The following is a 23,040-nucleotide window of genomic DNA, read 5'->3' as shown; positions in this document are numbered from 1 at the left end:
AACCTTCCTCCTGCGCTGCCCAATGTCAAAAGAAAAGTGCAGAAATGTGCCATATCTATCAGATATAGAGAATTCCTGTCCTTTCCCCCTTCGCTGGTGCACAAATGGCTGCCACATGCCAACGCCTGCCACCCTTGCGCCATGGTGCAAGGGTGTCTGCATTTAAGGGGTGATTGCTTTTGTGCAGGAAGGAACAACTCCCTGCACAAAAACAATCAATTGAGGCGAATGCAGCACACATAGAAAGAGGAAAAACTAGGAGAAGGAAAATGCTACTTACCAGTATGCATCTGTTCTTGGCATGTAGAGCTGAGGAATTGCACACTATGCATGGATGGCCACCTAGTGTTGGGCCCGGATGTTTGCAGTTTGTTTTTGTTGTAGAAAGTCTTTTGGAAGTCACGGGATAGGTGACTCCTCCTTTGGGTGATACTGCGCATGGGCATCGGCTCCATCCCCAGATTGTTTTTCGCCATTAGGGAAGTGATGGAGCTAAGAGATAGTGATGACCATGTGTGTTTGTATCTAATGACAAAAATACTGGAACAGATAAAGGTAGCCGGGGAGGCGGGTGGGCGTGTGCAATTCTGAAGCTCTACATGCCAAGAACAGATACATACTGGTAAGTAGCATTTTCCGTTCGAGGCATATGAGCTGCAGATTGCACACTATGCTTCAACACCATGACCGCCCGACTACGCCAGACCCCACCTCCCCTGTGAACACCCCCAGCGCCAACCGCCTGACCTTCTGGTCCAACGTCAACGATGACGAGACACGCAAGGTCATGAACTCCATCCACTCAGGATCTCTGTCAGACCCGTGCCCACACCACGTATTCAACAAAGCCGACGCCGCCATTGCACCCCTACTACGCTAGGTCATCCACATCTCCTTCGAAACAGCGACATTCCCGGAAAGCTGGAAACACGCCGAAATCAAAGCCCTCCTCAAGAAGCCCAAGGCGGACCCCAAGGACCTCAATAACTTCCGGCCCATCTCCCTGCTCCCAGCGAAGGTCATTGAGAAAATCGTCAACATGCAACTGGCCAGCCACCTGGAAGACAACAACATCTTGGACCCATCCCAGTCCGGGTTCAGACGAAACCACAGCACCGAGACAGCCCTCATCGCCTTCACAGACGACATCAGGCGCCAACTAGACAACGGCAAAACATCAGCCCTCATCCTCCTGGACCTGTCAGCCACCTTCGACACGGTCTGCCATCGCACTCTAAAGACCCGCCTCCTAGAAGCCGGAATCCAAGAGAAGGCCCTTGACTGGACCACGCCCTTCCTCTCGGGCAGAACCCAGAGCGTCTGCCTCCAGCCCTTCCGATCCGAAGCCACTGACATCATCAGCAGCGTCCCCAGGGCTCATTTCTCAGCCCGACGCTGTTCAACGTCTACATGGCCCCCCACGCACAAGTGGCCCGCCAACACGACCTCAACATCATCTCCTACGCCGCCGTCCTCTCCCACCAAGGACCCGCACACCGCCAAAACCAACCTCCACGAGGGAATGAAGGCAGTCGCCGACTGGATGAGCAACAGCCGTCTGAAGCTAAACTGGGACAAGACGGAGGTACTCATCATCGGACCCATCCCCTCAGCCTGGGACGACTCCTGGTGGCCGACCACACTGGGAATAGCACCAACACCTACCGACCATGCACGCAACCTAGGATTCATCCTCAACTCCTCCCTCTCCATGTCTAAACAGGTCAGCGCCATCTTCTCCTCCTGCTACAACACCCTATGCATGCTCCGCAGGATCTACAAGTGGATCCCGACCAAAACAAGAAGAACGGTGACACAGGCCCTCGTCGGCAGCAGACTGGACTACGGCACCGCACTCTATGCAGGAATCCCAGCTAAACACCTACAATGCATACAAAATGCCTCCGCCCGACTGATCGTCAACGTCCCCTGCCGCAGCCACATCACCCCCCACCTGAGAGTCCTACACTAGCTCCCCGTCGACAAGAGGATCACCTTCAAGCTCCTCATCCACGCACACAAAGCGCTCCACAACGCCGGACCAGCCTACCTGAACAGCAGACTCAGCTTCTACACCCCCACCCGCCAGCTCCGCTCCGCCAGCCTCACCCTCGCCGCTGTCCCCCGCATCCAACGAACAAAATCTCTGGCGGCAGAGCCTTTCCTACCTCGCTGCCAAGACCTGGAACACCCTCCCTACCCATCTACGGCAGACCCAAGACCTACTCGCCTTCAGAAGTCTACTCAAGACCTGGCTCTTCGAGCAGTAGCGGCACCCCCACCCCTCAGCACCTTGAGACCCTCCTGGGTAAGTAGCACGCTTTACAAGTAGTCTAATTGATTGATTGATTGATAGGTTCCTAGATATAGGGTTAATAGTAGCCAAAAGGCTCCTGACTAAGCGGATCCACAGCATGTGCGGGTGTGGCGTCGATCATTGTTAGCATGGGCTACGGCCAAAAGCGTCGCCATTAAACATGAAGAAACGTTAGGGCTGCGTCGAGAGCCCATTGCAGCAAGTTGGGACTACCTTTCAAATAAGCTACAACAGATAGCAGGAGATGGCCTTGGAGATTCGCCTAGCTGAGAGGTGGGAGAGTATATGTAAAGAATCACGCGTAACGCTAGCAGGCACACCACAACATTCCCTGGGCACATATAACATGTATTGAAAACGTAAATAGGCGTAGTCATCACACGTAAGAGACGTCGAGTAACAAATCAGTAAGGAACACTACATAAGCGTGCAGAAAGATAGGGAGAGGGGAGACAAAAAAACATGGCAGGTCATTGTTTTTGTTGTTGTTCTTATTACAATTGATTCATCTGTACATAATCCCAAGGTGTCAAAACTGGAGGATGCATAAGATTCTTTTCCTTTGAAGAAGTAGCTGTCAGGACTTGCTGGACAGTCATGTTGTGCAATATGTAGACAACATATGAGATTAAGATAAAGTGTTGTGTAATGTACATGCATGTATTGATACCAATGCCTTGACTGAGTGAAATGTTATCACAAACAACGGTTGTTCCTGTATACTGTTAAATAAAAGTCAATAAAACAGATTTGAATAAAAAAATGGTGTACACAGAGTAAAAGACAAATCTGCTTATCTATATTTAACCTTGCACATGCTTTTACTCCATCATTGCTCACATTCACATACCATGACTTCTCCCCTTCACATGGGTGTTCTTTCTCTGTTTCTACCAATTCCATTCGTTCAGCCCTCTACAGTACAATAACCTAGGTACACACAAAAATAAGAAATCATCTAGTAGTCTTTCTTTCTCTAAAGTCGCACTTCAGATACATAGATCACTTGGAGGGTGTTCTGCTCTACTCCCCAGGAGCGGTGTGCAATATTGTCCTGGCCTGCTGTGTGTTGCACAGCAGGCCAGATCATACATAATGATGTCAACCCTGCACTCTATTTAAGTCCTATCCCACAAGATGTGGCAGTGCTCATGGTTCAGGGGCCTTCTTTCTGTTACCACGTAGTTGATTATACTTCACTAAAGGGTCCAGTTCACAAAGTCTGCAATGTTGAACAAGCAGTATTGATCCAAAAATGCTATGCAGTTCCAATATCAGTCCATATACTGCTTCCTGGGACATAACAGTCCACATCTTGTGCAAGTTCATATCTTGAAACACCAGTGCATTTCTACATGTATAGTATTTCTCTATGTTGTGGGATTATCACAAACAGTATGCTCTGTCAAAGATGCACAATGGGCCTGACATCACATGTAGTCTTATTTACCATTGCCCTTGTTAATGCCTGTAATTTTCTTCTCCCAGCGATGTTCCATCATATGTTTATGTCATAACAAGTGTCTACACAAATCAAGCATTCTTCTCTCAGCACATGTAGAATGTTGTACCTTTGTCACTTTTTCAGCTCACACAAGGAGTTATCTCCTGTATCATCAATTCATATAGTCTCCAATGCTTAACTTTTTATCTTTGTGTTACAATGTTGTAAGCACAGTCCAATTGTCACTTTTAATTTTCTTCTTTTTCCTTTTGGGTTCGTTGGAAGATTATGCTCCAACGGATCTCAAAAACTACCGACCCATGTCTCTCCTACCTTTCGCGGCCAAAGTCACCAAGAAGACCGTCAACGTCCAACTAACGAAATTCATCAAAGAGAACTCCACCCTACACCCCTCCCAATCTGGATTCCGCAACAACCACAGGACTGAGACCACTCTACTTGCCACTACAGACGACATCCACACTCTCTTCGACCAAGGCCACACCGCGGCCCTGTTCCTACTCAACCTCTCTGCAGCCTTTGACACCGTCTTCCACCGCGCTCTCACAGCCAGACTCCACAATGCCGGCATACAGGGAACCTTCCTTAAACGGCTCTGCTCCTTCCTCACCGGCAGAACCCAAAGACTCAGACTTCCACCCTTCCTCTCAGAATCCCCAGAGATCAACTGCGGAGTACCCCAAGAGTCATCGCTCAGCCCAACGCTCTTCATACAAGGCCTCCCTCACTGCTGTGGTCAGACAGCATGGACTCAGCATAGTATCCTACACCAACGACGCCCAGCCCATCCTCTCCCTCATCAAGGGCCCCACCATCACCAGACTCTGTTACCAGGAAGGAATGAAGGACATTAGATCCTGGATGAGCAGCAGCTGCCTGAAGCTCAACTCAGAGAAGACAGAAGTCCTCATCCTCGGACGCTCCCTCTCTGCATGGAACAACACCTGGTGGCCCACCGCCCTCTACAGCCCCCCAACCCCACGGACCACGCCCATAACCTAGGCATCATACTCAACTCCTCCCTTTCCATGACCCAACAGATCAACACCATCGCCTTCACCTGCTTTGACACCCTCTGCAATCTTCGCAAGACCTTCAAATGGATCCCCCGGAATCAAGAAAGACCATCACCCACGCTCTCATAACCAGCAGACTGGACTACAGTAATGCCCTCTACGCCGGAATCCTCAAATCTATGCTCCACAAACTCCAGAACATTCAGAACATCCCAGCCAGACTTGTCCTCGGCATCCCTCAACACAAACACATGACCCAACACCTGCGAGACCTCCACTGGTTCTTTGTCGAGAAGAGAGTGACTTTCAAGAAACTCACCCATGCCTACAAATGCCTCCACAACACAGGACCCCAATATCTCAATGAAAGAATCTCCTTCCACATACTCAAGAGAAACCTCTAATCTGCCGACCTCGACGAAGCCCCGCGCATCCGCAGAGCAAGAAGGGGTGGAAGAGCCTTCTCCTATGTCACGGCTAAGACCTGGAACCAGCTCCCGATCGACATCAGACTTGCCCCCACTATTCACATTTTCAGAAAGACCCTCAAGATCTGGCCTTGAAACCCTCATGGATGAGTAGCGCGCTTCACAATTCCCTGATTGATTGATTGATTGATTGATGCGACTTCATGTACTATTAATTGAGTTATCTTTCTGTTAATTGTTTTTTCTACTCAATTTGAGGCTTTTCAGATTCTACATGAGATACAATTAAACCTGCCTAACATTATATCATGAAGGGAAGGGGGCAAGTCCTGGGAACCACACAGGAATGGTTGAATCATGTTAAATAAATCAACTTGATAAAGATGTTACTGACTATAGACTCGCTTAAAATAAATTCTGATTGAAACTGTCTACCCTAATTAAAAAGCATCCATGACTATCTTAATGGCCTGTGGTAATCGTCAGACTGCAAAAACACAGTGAAGGCAGTTGATATCATTGGTGAGGAGAATTTTGTGGAAGTACTCTTAGTTATATGGTTGTGCTGACCTGCAGTTAGGTCTCAAGGAAAAACTGGAGGTCTATTAGGATACTGCTAGAAAGTGTGCCCGTGTCCTTCCCGGTGGAGATTGCTACGAGGAAGGGTCAGGAAGCACTCAAAGGACTTCTGCAGCTATGTGTAGCCAAAAGAACCTCACATCCTGTGGGGGTTCTCCAGGGTGATGAGTACAATCAGATCTGGAATCACTCCACTGTAGCAAAATGTTATGTTATGTTGTATGCCTTTTATATAGCGCAAATCACCTTCAGGTCTCAAGCGCTTATAGAGAAAAGTGAACAAGTCACTCAGGCAGATGGAAGGCAGCAGCGATGGCAGAAATTACACAGTAGTTAACACCTCTCTAAATAGGAACGTTTTTAAAGTTTCCTAAAAGTGAGGAGAACCGGTTCCCTATGCAGGTACTCAGGTAAGTTATTCCAGATTTGCGGAAGTAAAACAGAAAATGCTCTTCCCCCTTTAGATTTAGTGGTGTACCTGGGGGGAGTTAAACAGCAGGCCTCAGATGATCGCAATGTCCGGCCAGGAACATATTTCTCCAGGTGATCTTTTATGTACCTAGGTGCCTTGCCATAGATTGCCTTGTGGGCAGTGAATAAGACCTTAAACTGAGCTCTCTGTTTAATGGGAAGCCAGTGTAGTTTATATAGCAGATATGTGTCTTTCTAGGAAGTCTAAAAATTAGCCAAGCCGCATCATTCTGCACCACCTGCAATCTCCTGATTAGTTTCTGGGAAAGGCCAATGTAAAGGGCATTCCCACAGTCCAGCCTAGAGATGACAGTGGCGGAAACAATTGACTGTAATAAAGATGTTGATGAGAGAGGAGCAAGTGTCCGTAACTGCCGTAGTAGTCTTATACAGGTTCCTATCACAGTGGTGACCTGGCTGGACATAGATAACTCAAAGTCAATTTTCAAACCTAAGCTTTTTACAACCGGGACTGGTACCAGGACTGCACCTAGTTCCGGAGGCCAAAAAAGATCACACCAGGGACTATTACTTGTTGGAATGAAGAGCACTTTGGTCTTATCAGGGTTTATTTTCAGTGAATTGGCCGTCATCCAGTTCACTGTAAATCTGAGCAGTTTTTTGGCCGACTCTTGAGCCTGGCGGGAGTTACTAATCCGGATAAGGGATGTATGACGTTACAACGCAGGCTATTACAACGCCTGCCTTTACAACGCGGTTTTTACATCGCATACCATTACAACGCATAGCGCTTTTGGGTGTTGGATAGTGAATAGTTTAATTTACTATTCCAACTCCAGTCCCCGTGGACACTAGGGAAGGTTATTGGATAGTAAATTAACCTATTCCCTATCCTAGAGCGCCCCCCAGCGAAATGCGTTGTAATAGTTTGCGTTGTAATGACCGCGTTGTAATGGTAGTGCGTTGTAAAAGTTTCGTTGTAAGTGATGTTTACCCCGGATAAGAAGTTGAGTATCGTCTGTGTAATTAAAGACCTGACAGTCCATGTGTGTCAAAGTCTCCACAAGAGGTTGCAGATAGATAATAAAAAGGAGTGGAGATAACGCGGAGCCCTGGGTTACACCACAGGCCAGAGAGCCCAAGTCGGATGCGTGCTCATCCAGCTAAACCCTCTGAGTACGGTCAGACAGAAATTACTTTAGCCATTAGTATGGTCGCCAGCTGATGCCCAGGTTGGTGAGACGGTTCCGCAGTATGTTAACGCTGACCGTATTGAATGCCGCTGATAGATCTAATAAAATCAGGGCATCCGGCTGTTTCTTGTCAGCCATAACTTTGAGCTCGTCAAGAACGACAGCATCACTAGCTTAGTGCTATGATGAGCTCTAAAGCCCGCCTGTCTAGCTTCGAGTAGCTTGTGGTCCTCAAAGTAATTCGAGAGTGTCTTTAGTGCATGCTGTTCTATCACCTTGGCCAGAAAGGGGAGCTGTGAAATGGGTCTGTAGATCTTTAGAGTCAACGCATCTGCACCTGGGTTCTTCAGCAGGGGGGTGACCCTGGCTTTTTTTAGATTAGTCGGTAGATAGCCAGTATCCAGAGAATTATTTAGTAGTTTAAGGATCTGCTTTTCCAGCCCTCGCAGGGCCATTTAAAAGATCCTCGGAGGGCATGGGTCTGCTCGAGAACCTGATTTAGTGTGGTTCGCTAATAAGGATAGGGTGACTGAGTCAATTTTAGGGAAATTAGTAAGTTGACTGCCAAAACAGGGAGGGGGCTGGGTCTGATGGAGGTAAATGAGGTTGGTTGGGGTGTTAGCAATTTCCAAAATGATGTCTTTAACTTTTTGAAGAAAGAAATCCTGGAAGACATCACAGTCTAGAGATGCGACTGTAGATTTCTTCTCAGCATTTTTGGCTCAATTCTTTCAAAATTGCGAAAGTCTCCTTCTGTCTGTTCGCTGCCGTGACAATCGTTCCCTCATAATACTCCGCTTTCCTTATTAAAATGGAGGATTTGTATGAGGTAAAAAGGGCTTTGTAGGCATTGAGCTCTGCTGGATCATAGCTTTTCCGCCATCGCCTCTCAGCTTGGCGGAGATATTGTTTTTTTTCTCTCAATGGTTCATTGAACTATTGGGCCCTCATTCCTTTGTCTCTGACTTTTTCTTTCCGTTCTGGTGCCACTATATCTATAGCTTGTCGTAGATGGGTCAGTAAGGCTTCGCTCTCCTGGTCAATATTTGCTATCTTAGTCCTTGGGGGTGGAATTGAGTCCAGCGTAGCTATTAAACAATCTGCCTCAATATTTTTCCAAATTCTCACCTTTCTCCACATAGGTGGGGGCTGCAATAATTGGCTATCACTCCGGACCCAACATCTAAGTAGCGAATGATCAGAACAGGCACAAGGGCTAATATCTGTTATATCCGCCCATGGCTGTAAAGTCCAGATAAGGTCAAGAGTGTGGCCCTTTACATGGGTGGGGGTGTTGACCAGTTGGTGAAGGTCCATTGAGAGCATAGCGGTCTCAAATAGACAAGCTGCTGACTCTCTCTGTGCTTTATCCCAATGATAATTAAAATCACCAACTACTAAAAGACATTTGTATCTGGAGCATAGGTCAGTGATAAGTTCCAAGAAAAGATCATTAAAACTGGGGGTGGTCCTCGGGGGCCGATAGACCACCATAAGTAAGATGCAGGATGATTTAAAGGAAATTTTAACCCCCAAAATATCTTCACTATCGCAATTTTCTGTAGTTATTTTAGTAACCATTAGACTCTTTTTAAAAAGAATAGCCACCCCCCCCTGTGTACGTCAACGGGGGACATGGGGTTCTGGCCCCAAAAGGTCCTGCAGGCCACCTATCCTGACCTACATGTCCAGCTGCAAGCACATGAGCACCAGCAGCAAGGCAGTAAGTACCATTTATTTCCATTTCATTGGTAATATTAGCTTTCCTACTGCACCGATTACTGTTTCGTATCAAATGCCAAAGTACCACAGGAATTTGACCAACATGATGGCTGTGTTGGAACAATATGATGTGATGAAGAGAGCTAATGTCACACTTCAATTTTTCCATATATTGCACAGTATCCAAATCAGCAATAATTGGTTGTGGTGCAATGTATACTCTGTCAACATGAGATTGCTGTCATCACAACTGCATAGTTTTATCATGCCTTCTGTGACCCTAAACCTAAAAGCAGTTACAAAATGTTACTACTGACATCCATGTGACATGTCCTTCTGAAGTTATGCAGTATGGAGCTGCATCTCATTTAAATCCTGTGGAAGAAGAGATCACGGCTTCTCACTATGGCCCTCAATAAGGGCAATCATTGTAGGATGGGTACATTATTGCATCCAATAACACAAGGATCGGAATTTAACTTTGGGATAATTAGCTCTCATTACAAGTTATTCCCTTTCAAATGAGGCATAATGTGGTTGTCAGTAATGTGCGCACAATAATATGCATGTGGTGGTATTTATGTGGCATTTTTATCTAGTAAAATTTGACAAGTTTCATCTGCAGAAATTTACCTGGGGAAAATTGCAGAGGGTGTAGTAATTACCTCAAAACTTGTAATTTCGATCTCTGTGCAAACAAAGGTTTGCATAGGCATTGAAAAAAACCGGGCCAGTTGTAATGAAGGCCCTAATCTATGAGCCGTAGCCATTAAATAAACGCAAGACCAGGACAGCGAATTTTGGTGCACAACAGAAAAGTGAAAGTGTCTTGGACAGTGTTAAAAACTACTCTTTGAGTTTGTCCAGGTAGTGAATAGGGAATGTTATGCTATGTGTTATTTGTAAAGAGTACTATCACAGAAAGCTTCATAAGGGTAAAAAAATCTATGGGATGAAGTGAATATGGATACCATTGATTAAGAAGTATTAGTAAAGCCAATAGGTCTCAGCAATGCGAGAGCTATTGGCGTTGTCAATGTGAATGTCTTTTAGCCATGTTGTATAGCCGTTCATCTGCTGTTCAGCTTGGCTGAATATCACGGAAAAAGTGCTATGATGCGGCCAGCGCTGACCATGTAACAGCACTTTCTTGTGTGGCAGAAGAGGCGAAACAAAGGAACTCAACATGGCGGGGGGGGGGGGGGAAGAGATAGCACACGAACTGTGTAGCATAATCCTAAACTGAATTAGTCCTTGTGTAATGTAACTGTTTCTCATGTAAAGCGCTCCAATACCTTCAGGTTGAGTTTGCGCCTCAGAAAAATAAAAAGAAATTTGGAGCTCCTCACTCTGCTTGCTGGGTATGGTGGCAGATAACGCAGAAGACGGACAGGGGAAAACCCAAACGTGGACTGGGGGAGTTGGTAAAGAAGAAATGGACAGGGGCATGGGGTGAGGGGGTGAGAGGGAAAAGACGCAAAAGGGATTGGGTGGCTGGAAGCAGAAAATAAGCAACACAAATGAGGAGCGAGTGGGAGGGGAAAGGACCAACTTAAAACATGAACACTCATATGGAGTGCTGAAACCCAAATAAAAAAGTAGCCCCAAAAATGAGAGCAGTGGATGGACATAAGTACTTGGTCAATTTGCTAGGGAAGGGCCAAACACAAGAGGAGGCATGAAGCAAGCATGCCATGACGAACGGGAACGAAGGTTATGAGAGAGCGACATTGAACCAAAAAATGGTACGTCTATGGGCCGGCTGTAGCCCACTAACTGAAAATATAATGTCAGGGTTTTTGCTGACTTCTGAGAATTTCCAAAGAAGATTGGGAAAGACGATGCAGAGAGAGAAAGTTTTAAAGCCTACAGGCATCTATCAAGAAGGCTGTATCACCAGAACGTATATTGTGAGGAAGAAGAATATGAAGCAGAGATTGATCAACACACCATGGAGTAGTGGTAAAAAGATGTCAGTTTAATTTAGAGGCCACGAAAGGAGGGTGCAAGAGTACACCACTTTACAGACAGTGTTAGACATTAAAATAATGTGCACTTAAAGACAGGAAGCTAATGCAGGCCACAAAGAGTACGTGTGCGCCCATTTTTTTGTAGTGAGCAGTCTAGTGGGTGCGTTTTGTATCAGTTGAAGATGCTAACGTCATAAACAAGAGATCCCCGGTAAATGCTATTCCCATAATCTCTCCTCACCTGAATGAAAGCAAGAACACCAATGAACTCTCCTTATCCATTATTAATCAGGAAACCCTCACCAATGTGATATAGTCATTGGTGTGGAATGTAGCAAAGGGGTTTAGCATGGTATGGGCTTCCAGAGCTTCCTCCCAAATGGACAGCAGCACACAAAGAAAAACATAGGGCCTTTTATTGACACTGTTTTAGTTCTGTGGAGGGGCCTGAGACCAGGTAATCAATCATTAACTAGGATGTATCTTGAAGGTACTGCTGAAATGCGATTGCTACTTCTTACTCTAACAATTTAGCAAGGAAAGTCGGGACAGCTGATAGCCCAAGACCAGCTTTTATTCACATTCATATTAACATCATAATAATAGTACATACAGAAGTACGTGATAGAGAGTAGCCTCTGTAATTACTGATGTTAACACAAAGAGAACACTACCACGCATGTGTTAATAATTGAACCTTCTTTGATGCTGGACTAACTATAACAGCTTTGGAAAATGATGTGGGTCATTAGTCTTCCAAGTACTTGTAGCTGCTGTACTCTGACACTTTCCTGGAAATCTTTGCAAGAGACTGCAATGTGTTTTTTCAGTCGGTAAGACCCTGGACTGGCCAATGACATCTGTAATTCCACTGTTTCAGACACTACAAATTGATGTCAGGCCATGTGGTAGGACGAAAGGTCCTTAAGAAGCTCTGTCTGACAGCTCACTAGACGGTCTCCCTTTCAGTGTGTATTTTTATTGATATTAGAATTGTGTTTTAAGAGTTTCGGTAAACACACCATACTCTCTGATCTACTGAACGCATGCCACATTGGCCATTAGAAGGCTACAACGACTGTACCCTTTAGGTATTTTGTTGTTGTACACTGCAGAATTGACACGTAAAATGCATGTGCAGCAGAGTGACAGTCATTTCAGCAGCACAGCAGTCTTTCTTCCTGGCAGTCTTGCACAGGTCCAAAAGTGTGCATGAGAGTTGGTGTCTGAGGTCCAATATTTATAGCCGGTTCCTTCTTTGAAGGGGGAGAAACGTATAGAGGATTCCCTTTGAAGTGCTCAGGTTTTCTGCCTTCCCTATGCTGGCTAAAGATTGACTACAGGCTAGGCTAGACTAAGCCAACCTCCCCACCTTCCTTAACTGGTCTTCTGACCAGGCAAGGCCCTTTCGGAACCAATATTCTGCTGAACCAGCATGCGCTGCCACCTCTTTCCTCCTCCACTCCACTTCATATGTGTGTCCGCTTTTCGCATTCCGCTTTGTACCATCTTTTCTGCCAACTCTGCCACCTTTTTCTCCCACTTATGCCTCCTTGTTTCTGCTACTTATGCCACTGTCTTTCTGCTACTTTTGCCTACTTTTTCAGATTACTTTGGCCCCCTTTTCTTGCTACTTTTGCCACCTTTTCCTGCTACTTTTGCCTCCTTTATTCTGCTACTATTGCCGCCTTTTTTCTGATCCTTCCGCCTTCCTTTTCTGCTACTTTTGCCTCCTTTTTGCTGCTACTTTTGACACCTTTCTGCTACTTTTGCCTCATTTTTCTGATTACTGTTGCCAATTGTCTCTGCATACTTTCGATGCTTACTTTTTCCACCTTTGTCCTTCCCTCTGTCGCACTCAGCCCCTCTACCATTTACGCATTTCACCCTCTCACCTCCCCTGCACCTTACCTGCTCTCCTGTGCGTCTTCCTGCTCTCCTTCCCGACTTCGGAAGCCCCACCCATCGCATCACTCCCACTACCTACCTAATGGTGGCTGCAGTGCAACCCGGTTGAGCAGGTGCCCAAGCTTTCCACCTTCCTGGACATGTCCTCTGACCAGTCAAGGCACTTTCAGATCCAGCAATCCGCTGAACCAGCAATCACCGCCTCCTCTCTCCTACTCCATTCCTCTTCACTTCAGTGTCCGATTTCCACCTTCCTGCTTGTTCTCATTTTGCTACCTTTTCTGCTAACTCTGCCACATTTCAGCTCACTTTGCCACTTTTTTTCTGCCGTTTTTGCCTCCTTAGGTCGAGCTGGTAAACTGCATCTGAAGGATGCAGGTGTCCAGCTGGAGATCTAATGTTGCCTGTCACGGGGGAAGGAGGACAAGAGGGTGTTACGAGCTTTTTTCCTGGATTTGGGTGCGCAAACGCGCACGTTCCGTCCCGCGCCGTGCACATGCGCGCGCATACAGACAGACACTCGCTCACACCCCCCCTCCTCCACAGTCACACACACACGCACTCCAAGACACATACACACACGCACGCACGCACACACATACACAGCCCCCCCCCCCGCCGCACGCGCGCGTGCACACACATGCCCCCCCCCCTTCGCAGCTCAGCAACCCACTCACTGGCTTCCTTGGTGCGGCGGCTCTCCTCAGCTGCAGGGCCCGGCAGCAGGACTCTTCCTCCCTCCTTCGGCACCGGGGCGCAGGGTAGGCTCCTGCCTGCTCCGGTGCTCCAAACAATCGCGGCTCGTGGGAGGCGGGGTAGGCTCCCGCCCTCCTACTTCCTGTTTCCGGTTGTCGCGCCGGCCTGCCTGACTTCCTGGTCGCAGGCCGGCGGTACTCGAAAGGGGGAAAAACGACTCCGGCATCCTATAAATTTGGCAGCAGAAAGGCGGCTGAGTGACGAGGAGCGTACTCTGGGAATGTACGCACGCTGAAATTAGCAGCAAGAGTTCTGGATAAATTATATGGTCACAAACACCCTGCATTTAAATCGGTTTACGGGGCTATGGCACCTGCTCCATATTATGTACCTAGCAAGTTTCAAGGCATAATTTAGGTAAGAGCGATGGTGGTTAATATATTTGCTGGAGAGGTCAGCGAGTTGTGCAATCGCAGGATTCGCTCTTCATGACTCATCATAAAACAGCATAGAGTTAATGTGTCCGCTGCTAAATCTCCCACATGCAGGTCACGACAGTTTGCTTTATATATACAGCTCAGTGGTTACTGCTTTTCTTGCAGAGATATTTGTGAAGTTTCTCATAAATAGATATGTCCGACGACATCATTAAAGCGCATACGTGTATCTAACATACATGTCTTGGGAACATAACTTGGCTCTAAATCATATTGGTGTAGTTTTAAGCACTTGGGAGTGATAAGCTGAGTGGCATTGTTTTATTTAGTTGTATTGATATCACAGTGTTACGTGCTAGAGCTATCTCACAGCCAGAGCCAGCCTCTACCAAAAGTAGTGCTGACAGACCTTTAAGTGATAACTTTATTTTAGATCCTTCTGGAGCTGAAAATAAGGTCTCCTTCACTTTCGCTTTCATCAGGTCGTTGCTCGGAATGCAAATCTCAGTGTATGGGCTGCTGAATGCTCTACTGCCTGCGAGTTGCACTGCTCACAGCCAGCTTATTTCACTGGGGCTGCCCTGGATCCAACTCAGTAATACCTGCTGGATCTATAGTCTATCTGGATTCCCCTCTTTCCAACACGGACATGCCCTTTGTAACAGATCTCCCTCGCCTTAAATTTATTTCTATAGGTTATTCAGCTCCCTTGCTGGTTCTCATTTTCCTCTAGTTTGTTGGCCCTTCTGTGACTGTCCTCCTTCCCCATCCCTTCACCCTCTCTTTGTACCTCTCCTTTTCATTGTATTGTGCAATGGTCGGCAGATTTTGTCAGCAGTTGCCGCATTTCTGTTGAGTTACAACGAATTGGCACAACGGCCCACTGGCAACCCTCGCGGGCAACACCTGCAGCACGTGCTGTCCTCGAAGCAGAGCGTTTCGCAGTGTGTTGCAAGCGCACCACCGTGCACCAGGTTTTAGACGAGGATGTGTTTGGCAATAGTGGCAACATGACATTAGTTTTCCTTTCTGAGTTTGTCTTGACGTTTTTAACTGTTGCTGCTCGCATTGATCATGTAAATTACGCCTTTTGTAGGTTTTCGAAAGAATGTTAGCAGTGCGATGCTTGCAATTGCATCTGAAACGCATCTTTGCCCTCTCACCCACTGAGTTGTTTAACGTGATTATCTGCAAGGAAAAAAAGCCTGGCATTTAATTTTAGTTTACGTTTCACAACTCGGCGCTTTGTCAACTCCGCCCTGCGCACAAGAGCATAGTAAGATATTTTTGCAGTATGGTTTTCACTGGACCCACGAGTTTAGCTCAGGTTTTTACAAGCCCATCTGCTTCTGACAGACTATTGTCTCTTGCTTGTGTTGGCACCTCTCTAACCACTGCCCGATCTTGTGTCCGGTTGCTCTTTTCTTTATTAATTTTTTTTGGGGGGGGGGTGTCATTGTTTTGGTAAGCGTGAATGTGGGTCTTGGTTCACAAAAGTTCTTTAGAAAAGTTTAAGCTATTGCCATTATAAATTACAATAACTTTTATTTAAGTATTAGTTATTTAAAAATATTAAACACCATTATTATTTGTAATAGCAATACATCTAAGTCATGTAAATACAAAACATATTGCATTACAAATGCTATAGGTATCACATTTGCGAAAGTTATAACTATTGGCATTGTAAATGACAAAGCTATTAATTTCGCTATTTTCAAAAACAACACATAAATAAAAACTTTGCCATTTACAATACCAATAGCTCAAACTTTCCTAATGCGAGACCTATTGCATTGCAAATGCTTGTTTTTCTCCTGCTTTTGCCACAGTACCTCTACTTCTTCTTCCTTTTTTCTGATTATTTTTGTCACCTTTTTCTTCTATATCTGCCGCCTTTTTTCTCATAATTTGGTCTCCTTTTTTCCTGCTATTTTTGCCTTCTTCTTATGCTTCTTTGCTGCCTTTTATTGGATACTTTTGCCTCCTTTTCTGATTACTGGTGCCACTATTCTCTGCGTGCTTTCACTTCTTACTTTTATCACCTTTGTTCCTCTCTCTTGACCCCCTCTCACCCCTAGCCCCCTCCACCGTTCAACTGTTTCTCTCCTTTCACCCTCCCCTCCTTACCTGCCCTCCAGTGCACCTTCCTGCCTCCTCTTCCCACTCACTGCACCCCACCCACCTCCCAGGACCTACTTAATTGAGACTGCAGCGTGGCCACGCAGCGGACTATCTGCTGGTGCACTAAAGGCAAGCCCGTCTGCACCCATCCGCGCCCCTCAGTGCCTCAACCACGCCCAGAGCTACGACCCATAACTCATGGCCCTCCCGCCCCACAGAGGATACACTATGCCCAAGATCTACACCCTCAACAATGGACAGTGCAACTAACACTGCCACCACACAAACCCACCCTACAAAATAGGACCTTTGAACTGAACCCACTGTCATTTTACCTGCCACAGCACACACACCAGCCTACAGACCAGCCCGACCCACCCGACCCCAAACACATCACAGATACCACCTGAACAAAAACACCAACTCACATGTGCCCTTCTCAAAACACGCTATGCAAACACACCACTGAGATTTGGGACCTCCTACCCTCCCTCACAACTGACGTCCTCTTCCTCTCAGAGACTTTGCTCAACCACCACCACAAGTGACAACATCACCCTTGCCATGGCACACCTTAACTTCCGACAACAAACAGAGGGCAAAACCACCTTCAGGGGCACCCTTGCCTACCATCCTCCAGAACCACGTCCAGCCTACTGCAATTTCATCAGTAACTTCATTGTGCCCCTGGCTATAGTCTCAAACAGCAAAATTTTCCTTACCTACGTCTACTTCCATCTAGACAACAACAATGACAACACCCCTTCCAACATCCATGGCAGCATGAACAACATCGGAGTCACCAAACTCGACGACTGTGACCCAGTCACGGATACATTGTTAAGTGGTGAATGATCCACTAGATGACCACTATGTAAGCATGGCATATGCACCAATGCAATTACACGGTTTGTCCTGGATGTGGTGAAATGCTCTTGGCGCAAGCATGATGTGGATTGCTTGCTCATAAAGAAGGAGAATAGATGGATTTGGATGGCCAAAACGGGGGCTAAGGGTCTGAATCAACATGTGGCATGACATGCACTGGCCACATTATAAAGGAACGTTTGAGAATGGAATGCCTGGTTATGTGTGCTTTTAAACTTCTCTTTTTTCAGTAAGATGTGAAATACAATTGATGGCCTTTTCTGACATGTTAGCAATTGAAAGATAAGGATCAGTGGCATAGCAAGGGAAGGGCAGTGGGGGGTGGCCCATCCTGGGCTACATGTGTCTTGGGGCGGCAGCCTCCCCCACGCTTAACTGCGGCCGTCGCAGTAATCGCACCCCCGCTCTTGCATGCGGCTACCGTGGGCAGCACGCAGGTGGCACAAGGTCTAGCTAAGCCACTGATAAGAATTTACCTACCAGGACTATGGATTTATAAACGTATTTTATTAAGAGGATTCTGAGCTTCCCAGGATTCCTGCAATGAGTGCATAGTATTTGAGGGATTGCGTGGTGGAGCCAGTGTTAATATGTTAATATATTGATGTACTGCTGTGTAATTGGTGTACATAATGCTTTTGTACTACATGTATTTACAATGAATAAGAAGAAACATTGATTGAGTCATATAATATTAGGAAGACAGCTATTACAAAATGGTCTTAACCACGAAAGACCATTACAACGCAATCTCTACAACGAACATGCCTCTAGCACACATGTCTGTTAAAACTAATCATCTACCACGAATATGCCTTTACCCCGAAATGGGACCTGCTTATTAAAGGCATGTTCTTTGCAAAGTATGCATGGTAATGGTCATGCGAGTTATGACAGCAGCAGGGGGCGGTTTTATGGTTCAGGGCTTGGAAAACAGGGTTGATGCAGGGGCGGTTTTAGGGTCGGGCAGGAAAAGGGGGCTGCGGAAGGGGGTGGATTTAGTGCTCAGGGAAAGGAAAAGGGTACAATGCCTGGCATTTGGCAATCTGCTGACTGTTCAGAACTTCATTAGAACCCCATGCACGCACACTCTCGCCAAAAGCAGTAACAATTATTGGTGAAAAAACACCAGAGGGGAGTATTTTTGTGATTCAGAAGAATTTGCATTTAAATATAATTGCTAGTCCTCGAAGCTTAAAGGTACGTTATCCCGAACTAAAACATGCTATACCTAATCCATTATCCCAGGGAAGCTGCAACTTATGCGCAGAGTGAACACGCCTCTTTTACTGTGGAGTTTTCTGTGAGCGGCTCAGTGGGCAGTGGAGGACTAGCGAGTGGTCAATGAGCCTAGTGGGGGAGGTTAGGGCCCACCCCGATGCCCGACTGGAAACACCGTCCCAGCTTACGGCTGGCCTGCAGAGAGTTTAGTCTTCGACTCCGCCCATCGCCACCTCATTTGAGGATATACAGACAGATAATGCGTGCAGGCCCCCACCAGCAGTCCCTCCCCTTTTGTGACCACTCTAACGGAGCTACAAAATGAACAACTCACACCATCCAACTGGTACAGGTAGGTAAACACAGCCGGAGACTAACAGCCATGATCGTGTGCACTTGTGTATGTTTTTACTATGCATATGCATTTAGCAACCAAGCCTTTACCACAAAATGTTCATAGTGAAGGCATGCGTGGTAAATCCATATGCGTGGTAAAAATGTTTGCTGTGAATGCATGCATGGTGATGTATGCATGGTATTGACAACGAAGTAAAGGCATGCGTCAAAGTTGCACGTGTTGTTCCGTCATACATCCATAATAATAATCTTTTGCTTATAACAACACGCCTGTGTCTGATTATATGATGGAATATTTGATAGTTGGTCTTCATGACAAACCAACTATTGAACGTTGTATAAACAATTCCTCTAGGAACTTTTTTTTGTAAGTAGCCTATAGTACCAAGGGCTAGATGTAGGTAATTCTCATTTATCGACTCTAGAATGCCGAATTTTACCGATTCGGTATTCTAGATTCGGTAAATGAGATGTAGTTAAAAATTTGGTCTTTTTTACCGAATCTGTAGGATTCGGTAATTACCGAATCGGTATTTACTGATTCGGTAATTGTCATTGATTCCTACGGGCCTTGAGGCCCATAGGACGCAATGTCAATTACAGAATCAAAAATACCGAATTTGCTAGGGGGACAGGGTGTCACTTTGACACCCTGTTGCACCCCTGATTCTGGCTTGTGTGCCATGCATGTACACAGGAATTCGTTATTTACCATGAAATAGTATTTCATGGTAAATAACGAATCGGTAAGGGCCTGTGGCACTGATTACAGTGCCACCTACATGTAGATTTACCGATTCGGTAAATATACCGATTCGGTATTTTACAGAATCGGTAAATTTACAGAATCTGTAAAAATATACCGATTTGTCCCATTTTCAGGACCCTACATCTCCATCTGCAAATACCGGTCGGTAACGGCCGAAATCGGCCGTTACCGACCGGTATTTGCCTTCCTACATCTGGCCCCTAGTGCCTTTGGGAAGACTGATTTTTCCCTGTTGTATAAAATGCAACCCCACTAGTAGCATTTAATTTACAAGCCCTATGTACATGTAGTACCATTTTACTAGTGACGTATAACTAAAGAAAATATGCCAATTGCAGATAAACTAATGCTACCATGTTTTAAGGAGTGAGCAAACACACTTTAGCACTGGTTTGCAGTACTAAGGCCAACAGAAAGGAGATCAGAAAAATAAGGAGGGTAAGGTAAAACGTTTGGGAAAGTCCACCCAAAGGCTGTCAGGTCTTACAGTCTCCCAGTATTGTTGCTAACACAAATGTAACCCTGAAAAGTTACTAACCCATAAAATAGTTTTTGGTTTCCAGCACCCGAAATTGATAATTCGGAATTCATATCTGTAGTGATGAAATACAAAATACAAAAAAAATATATATATATATATATATATATATATATATATATATATATATATATATATATATATATATACGATAAAGGCAGTGGCAGTTAATGTTGTCAGTCTGACCGTAAAGGGAATGAAAGTAAAATCATATTTTTCATGACTTATATTTTCTGCAACCAGTCGATTTGAGATACACTCACCTTGACTATGACTTTCTTGGTAATGTCAGCACACGCTTCAGATGAGTTTGCAAGCACGGTGAAACTAATCTCACCCAGTTGTTTTGGTCTGACTGGAAACAGGACTGTTCTTCCAGAATTACTAGGCACAGATGCTCTCCTTTGGTTTGCGACAGTGTTGCCAGTGGATGCACCTATTAGTTCAAATGAATCCTCAATTTGCAATGTAGCCGTTACCTGTGAACATAAAAATATTAGTTGGTTGAAATAAATCTTGATTTCCAAAAGACACAATAACACCTAAAATACTTATTCCGCCGGGTTTCGTGTCACACTGATCTAGGTCAGTAGACGATATTAAGGAATAAAAGACTATTGTTATGATCACGCCTGCCACCCGTGGGGAGGGGATTGTGGCATTCTGTATTAGATTTAGGCTGATGTTCAAAATGTATTGGATGCAACATATTGCATCTATTCTGAGTTTTTCCGTAATATTTGGAAAAAATAAGCAGATTTTGATGATACTGCACCAAAATACACATATCGCAATACTTACTATGATGTTTCCCCCCATTTAATTACAGCAGGTTTCACCTGCCAAGATTTAACAGAGCGTGGTTTGTATCGCACCATCTAACTACTAGATGACAAAGTTCACACAACTCATAATTCCGACCATTACGCATGCAGGGGTTTGTGCAGAAGTCAGACTTTTCTAGCAGATTTTACAACAAATAATAAAAGGAGGTTGAATTGTGGAAACTCAATTTTTATCCGTTTTTCATATGTAATTACGGTTTTCCTCCTGAATGCTGCTTGTAATTTTAACCCCCTTTTGAATCGTTTTGGCCACCACAAGTGTGGAAGGGTATGCTCAGATGTGAGTCCCTTGCTCACTGCACCATCAGGATTCAAGCAAGCTGGGCCGAAGACGGCTGTAATGCCAGAAACCGGTCCCCGGAAACTTGTTTCCTTTCCAGTAAAGAATTGGCTTGGTAGTTTGGTCTGCCCTGTTCCCATGATGCACTGGGCCAGGGTCAGACTAATTTGCATGTAGCCAGGTTCTGAACTGGGATGGTGCAGTGAGCTAAGAAACGGTGATGGATCAAGCCCTGATCTTTTGACTATTGAATCGTCTCAGCCCTAAATTGGCACCAGTGAAGAACCATTTGTGGCTTCTTTGACATAGCTGCATGAAAAGGTGCTCCATAATTGAGAAATAGGAAGACTGTAGAAGTCTCCTGCCATAGAAGTTCTATATCTACATCTCCAGTCCCAGGACTACATTATGAAATTACCCGAGCATGGAGGGGGCTAGAGTAGCCAGAATATTCCGCTGGTATTTCCCCCAAATCTGGGTTTCGCTAGCTAAATGCTCAGAATGTAGAATAACCTGGGTGACTGATTTACCAGATGGAAATCCTATGTTTTTGACTGTTTCTGGGTACTTTACCCCTCAGATTTACCACAGGTACTGAGTAGGAGGTAAATTAAGCCAGGCTTCGTGTCTTCCTGCGCGATACTGTGTGAGGGGGTCGGTAGGTTCGGGCAGTGCCTTTTCACTTTGCCTCTGACCTGGCACTCCGGTAGTTTTACCGGTGTATTTCCACACCCGGTAACTTGGGGCCCACAGTTCCAACATCAGGTATTCATGGGTATAGATAAGAACAGAGGACAGCTTCCAATCGCCTGTAATGTTTTTCTCCCAGGGATGCCTTTCTAATCGACTCATAATGAGGGCATACGTTAGTACTGCGCTCCAGACTGTCTTATTAGCAGACAGAAACTCAAGGGCCGGTGAGGCAAAAAAAGAACTAGTGTTTCCTCTTGCAGCAGGGCGGAAGCATTGAACAAGTGACCTAATGGTGCATGAATAGCAATTAAACATCTTGTAGGTTTTTTAAATTGCATTTGCAGATTGAGTGGTTTGCTATCAATAGACTGCACTGAGAAGTTATTTTGAAGCATCGCCTGAGATGTGTTGTGAAATGGAAGATGAGGGAAGAAAGTGGATGAGATTCAAGTGGTGGTTGGAATGGAAGCATCAGGATGAAGAAATAAGGAGGAGAAAAGTGAGTCTCGAGTACATTGTGAAGTCTAAAGAAGAGACACAAAAACAGGGTTGGGTTGCAGAAGAGTATTAAAGATGGAGGAAGATGATATAATTGGAGTGCCTGAGACATTGGATGAGGACAGGTAGGTAAGTCTCTATCAACTCGGCGCCAGAAGATTTGGCAGTGAAGGAGAATAAGACTCAGGATAAAATAAAAGGACAGCCATACTTATGCCGAGGTGGTCATGGAAAACCTTAGAAAAATAGCAGGAGTGCTTGGGGCAAACAGGGATGCACAGTTTTAATGAGCAGAACCAACATGAGGAGGGATAGATATCAGACAGAGCAGAGAAAGGGCAGAGTAGTAAGAGAAGACAGAGGGAGTTAGCGTAATTAAGGGAAAAGTAGAAAACTGGACAGTAGATGAAAGTAAAATGCAAAGATGGTCGGTACAGAACAGGGTTAATTTGGGAATGATGTAAGGTGGGATTTCAGTTTGCATTCTATGCTTTGGGTCGGAAGAAGGCAAGGGTAACTTTGCATGGCATGTATCACAAAAGATAATGGACAACATGCTAAACATATTTGAACAGTTGCTATGATAGTGGGAGAACTGCTTGTACCAGTGTAGAGACAAATCTGTGAATGCCAAGAAGACACCTCCAAGGAAACAAGCACATCA

At 45.5% G+C, this 23,040-nt stretch overlaps 1 protein-coding gene across 1 annotated transcript in view; it reads right to left on the bottom strand.

The window, feature by feature from the left end:
• LOC144762793 (CD109 antigen-like) overlaps positions 1–23,040 on the bottom strand; it is a 1,211,849-nt gene that overhangs the window by 480,660 nt on the left and 708,149 nt on the right. The window contains exon 21 of the mRNA XM_078648063.1: positions 20,324–20,539. Coding sequence (XP_078504189.1) covers positions 20,324–20,539 — 216 coding nt within the window. The remainder of the gene's footprint in view (positions 1–20,323; positions 20,540–23,040) is intronic.

This window comes from Lissotriton helveticus, chromosome 6, assembly GCF_964261635.1.
Source record: "Lissotriton helveticus chromosome 6, aLisHel1.1, whole genome shotgun sequence".
Classification (NCBI taxonomy): Eukaryota; Metazoa; Chordata; class Amphibia; order Caudata; family Salamandridae; genus Lissotriton; species Lissotriton helveticus.
The sequence above is the reverse complement of the archived record's forward strand: the minus strand, read 5'-3'. Positions and strand labels throughout refer to the sequence as shown.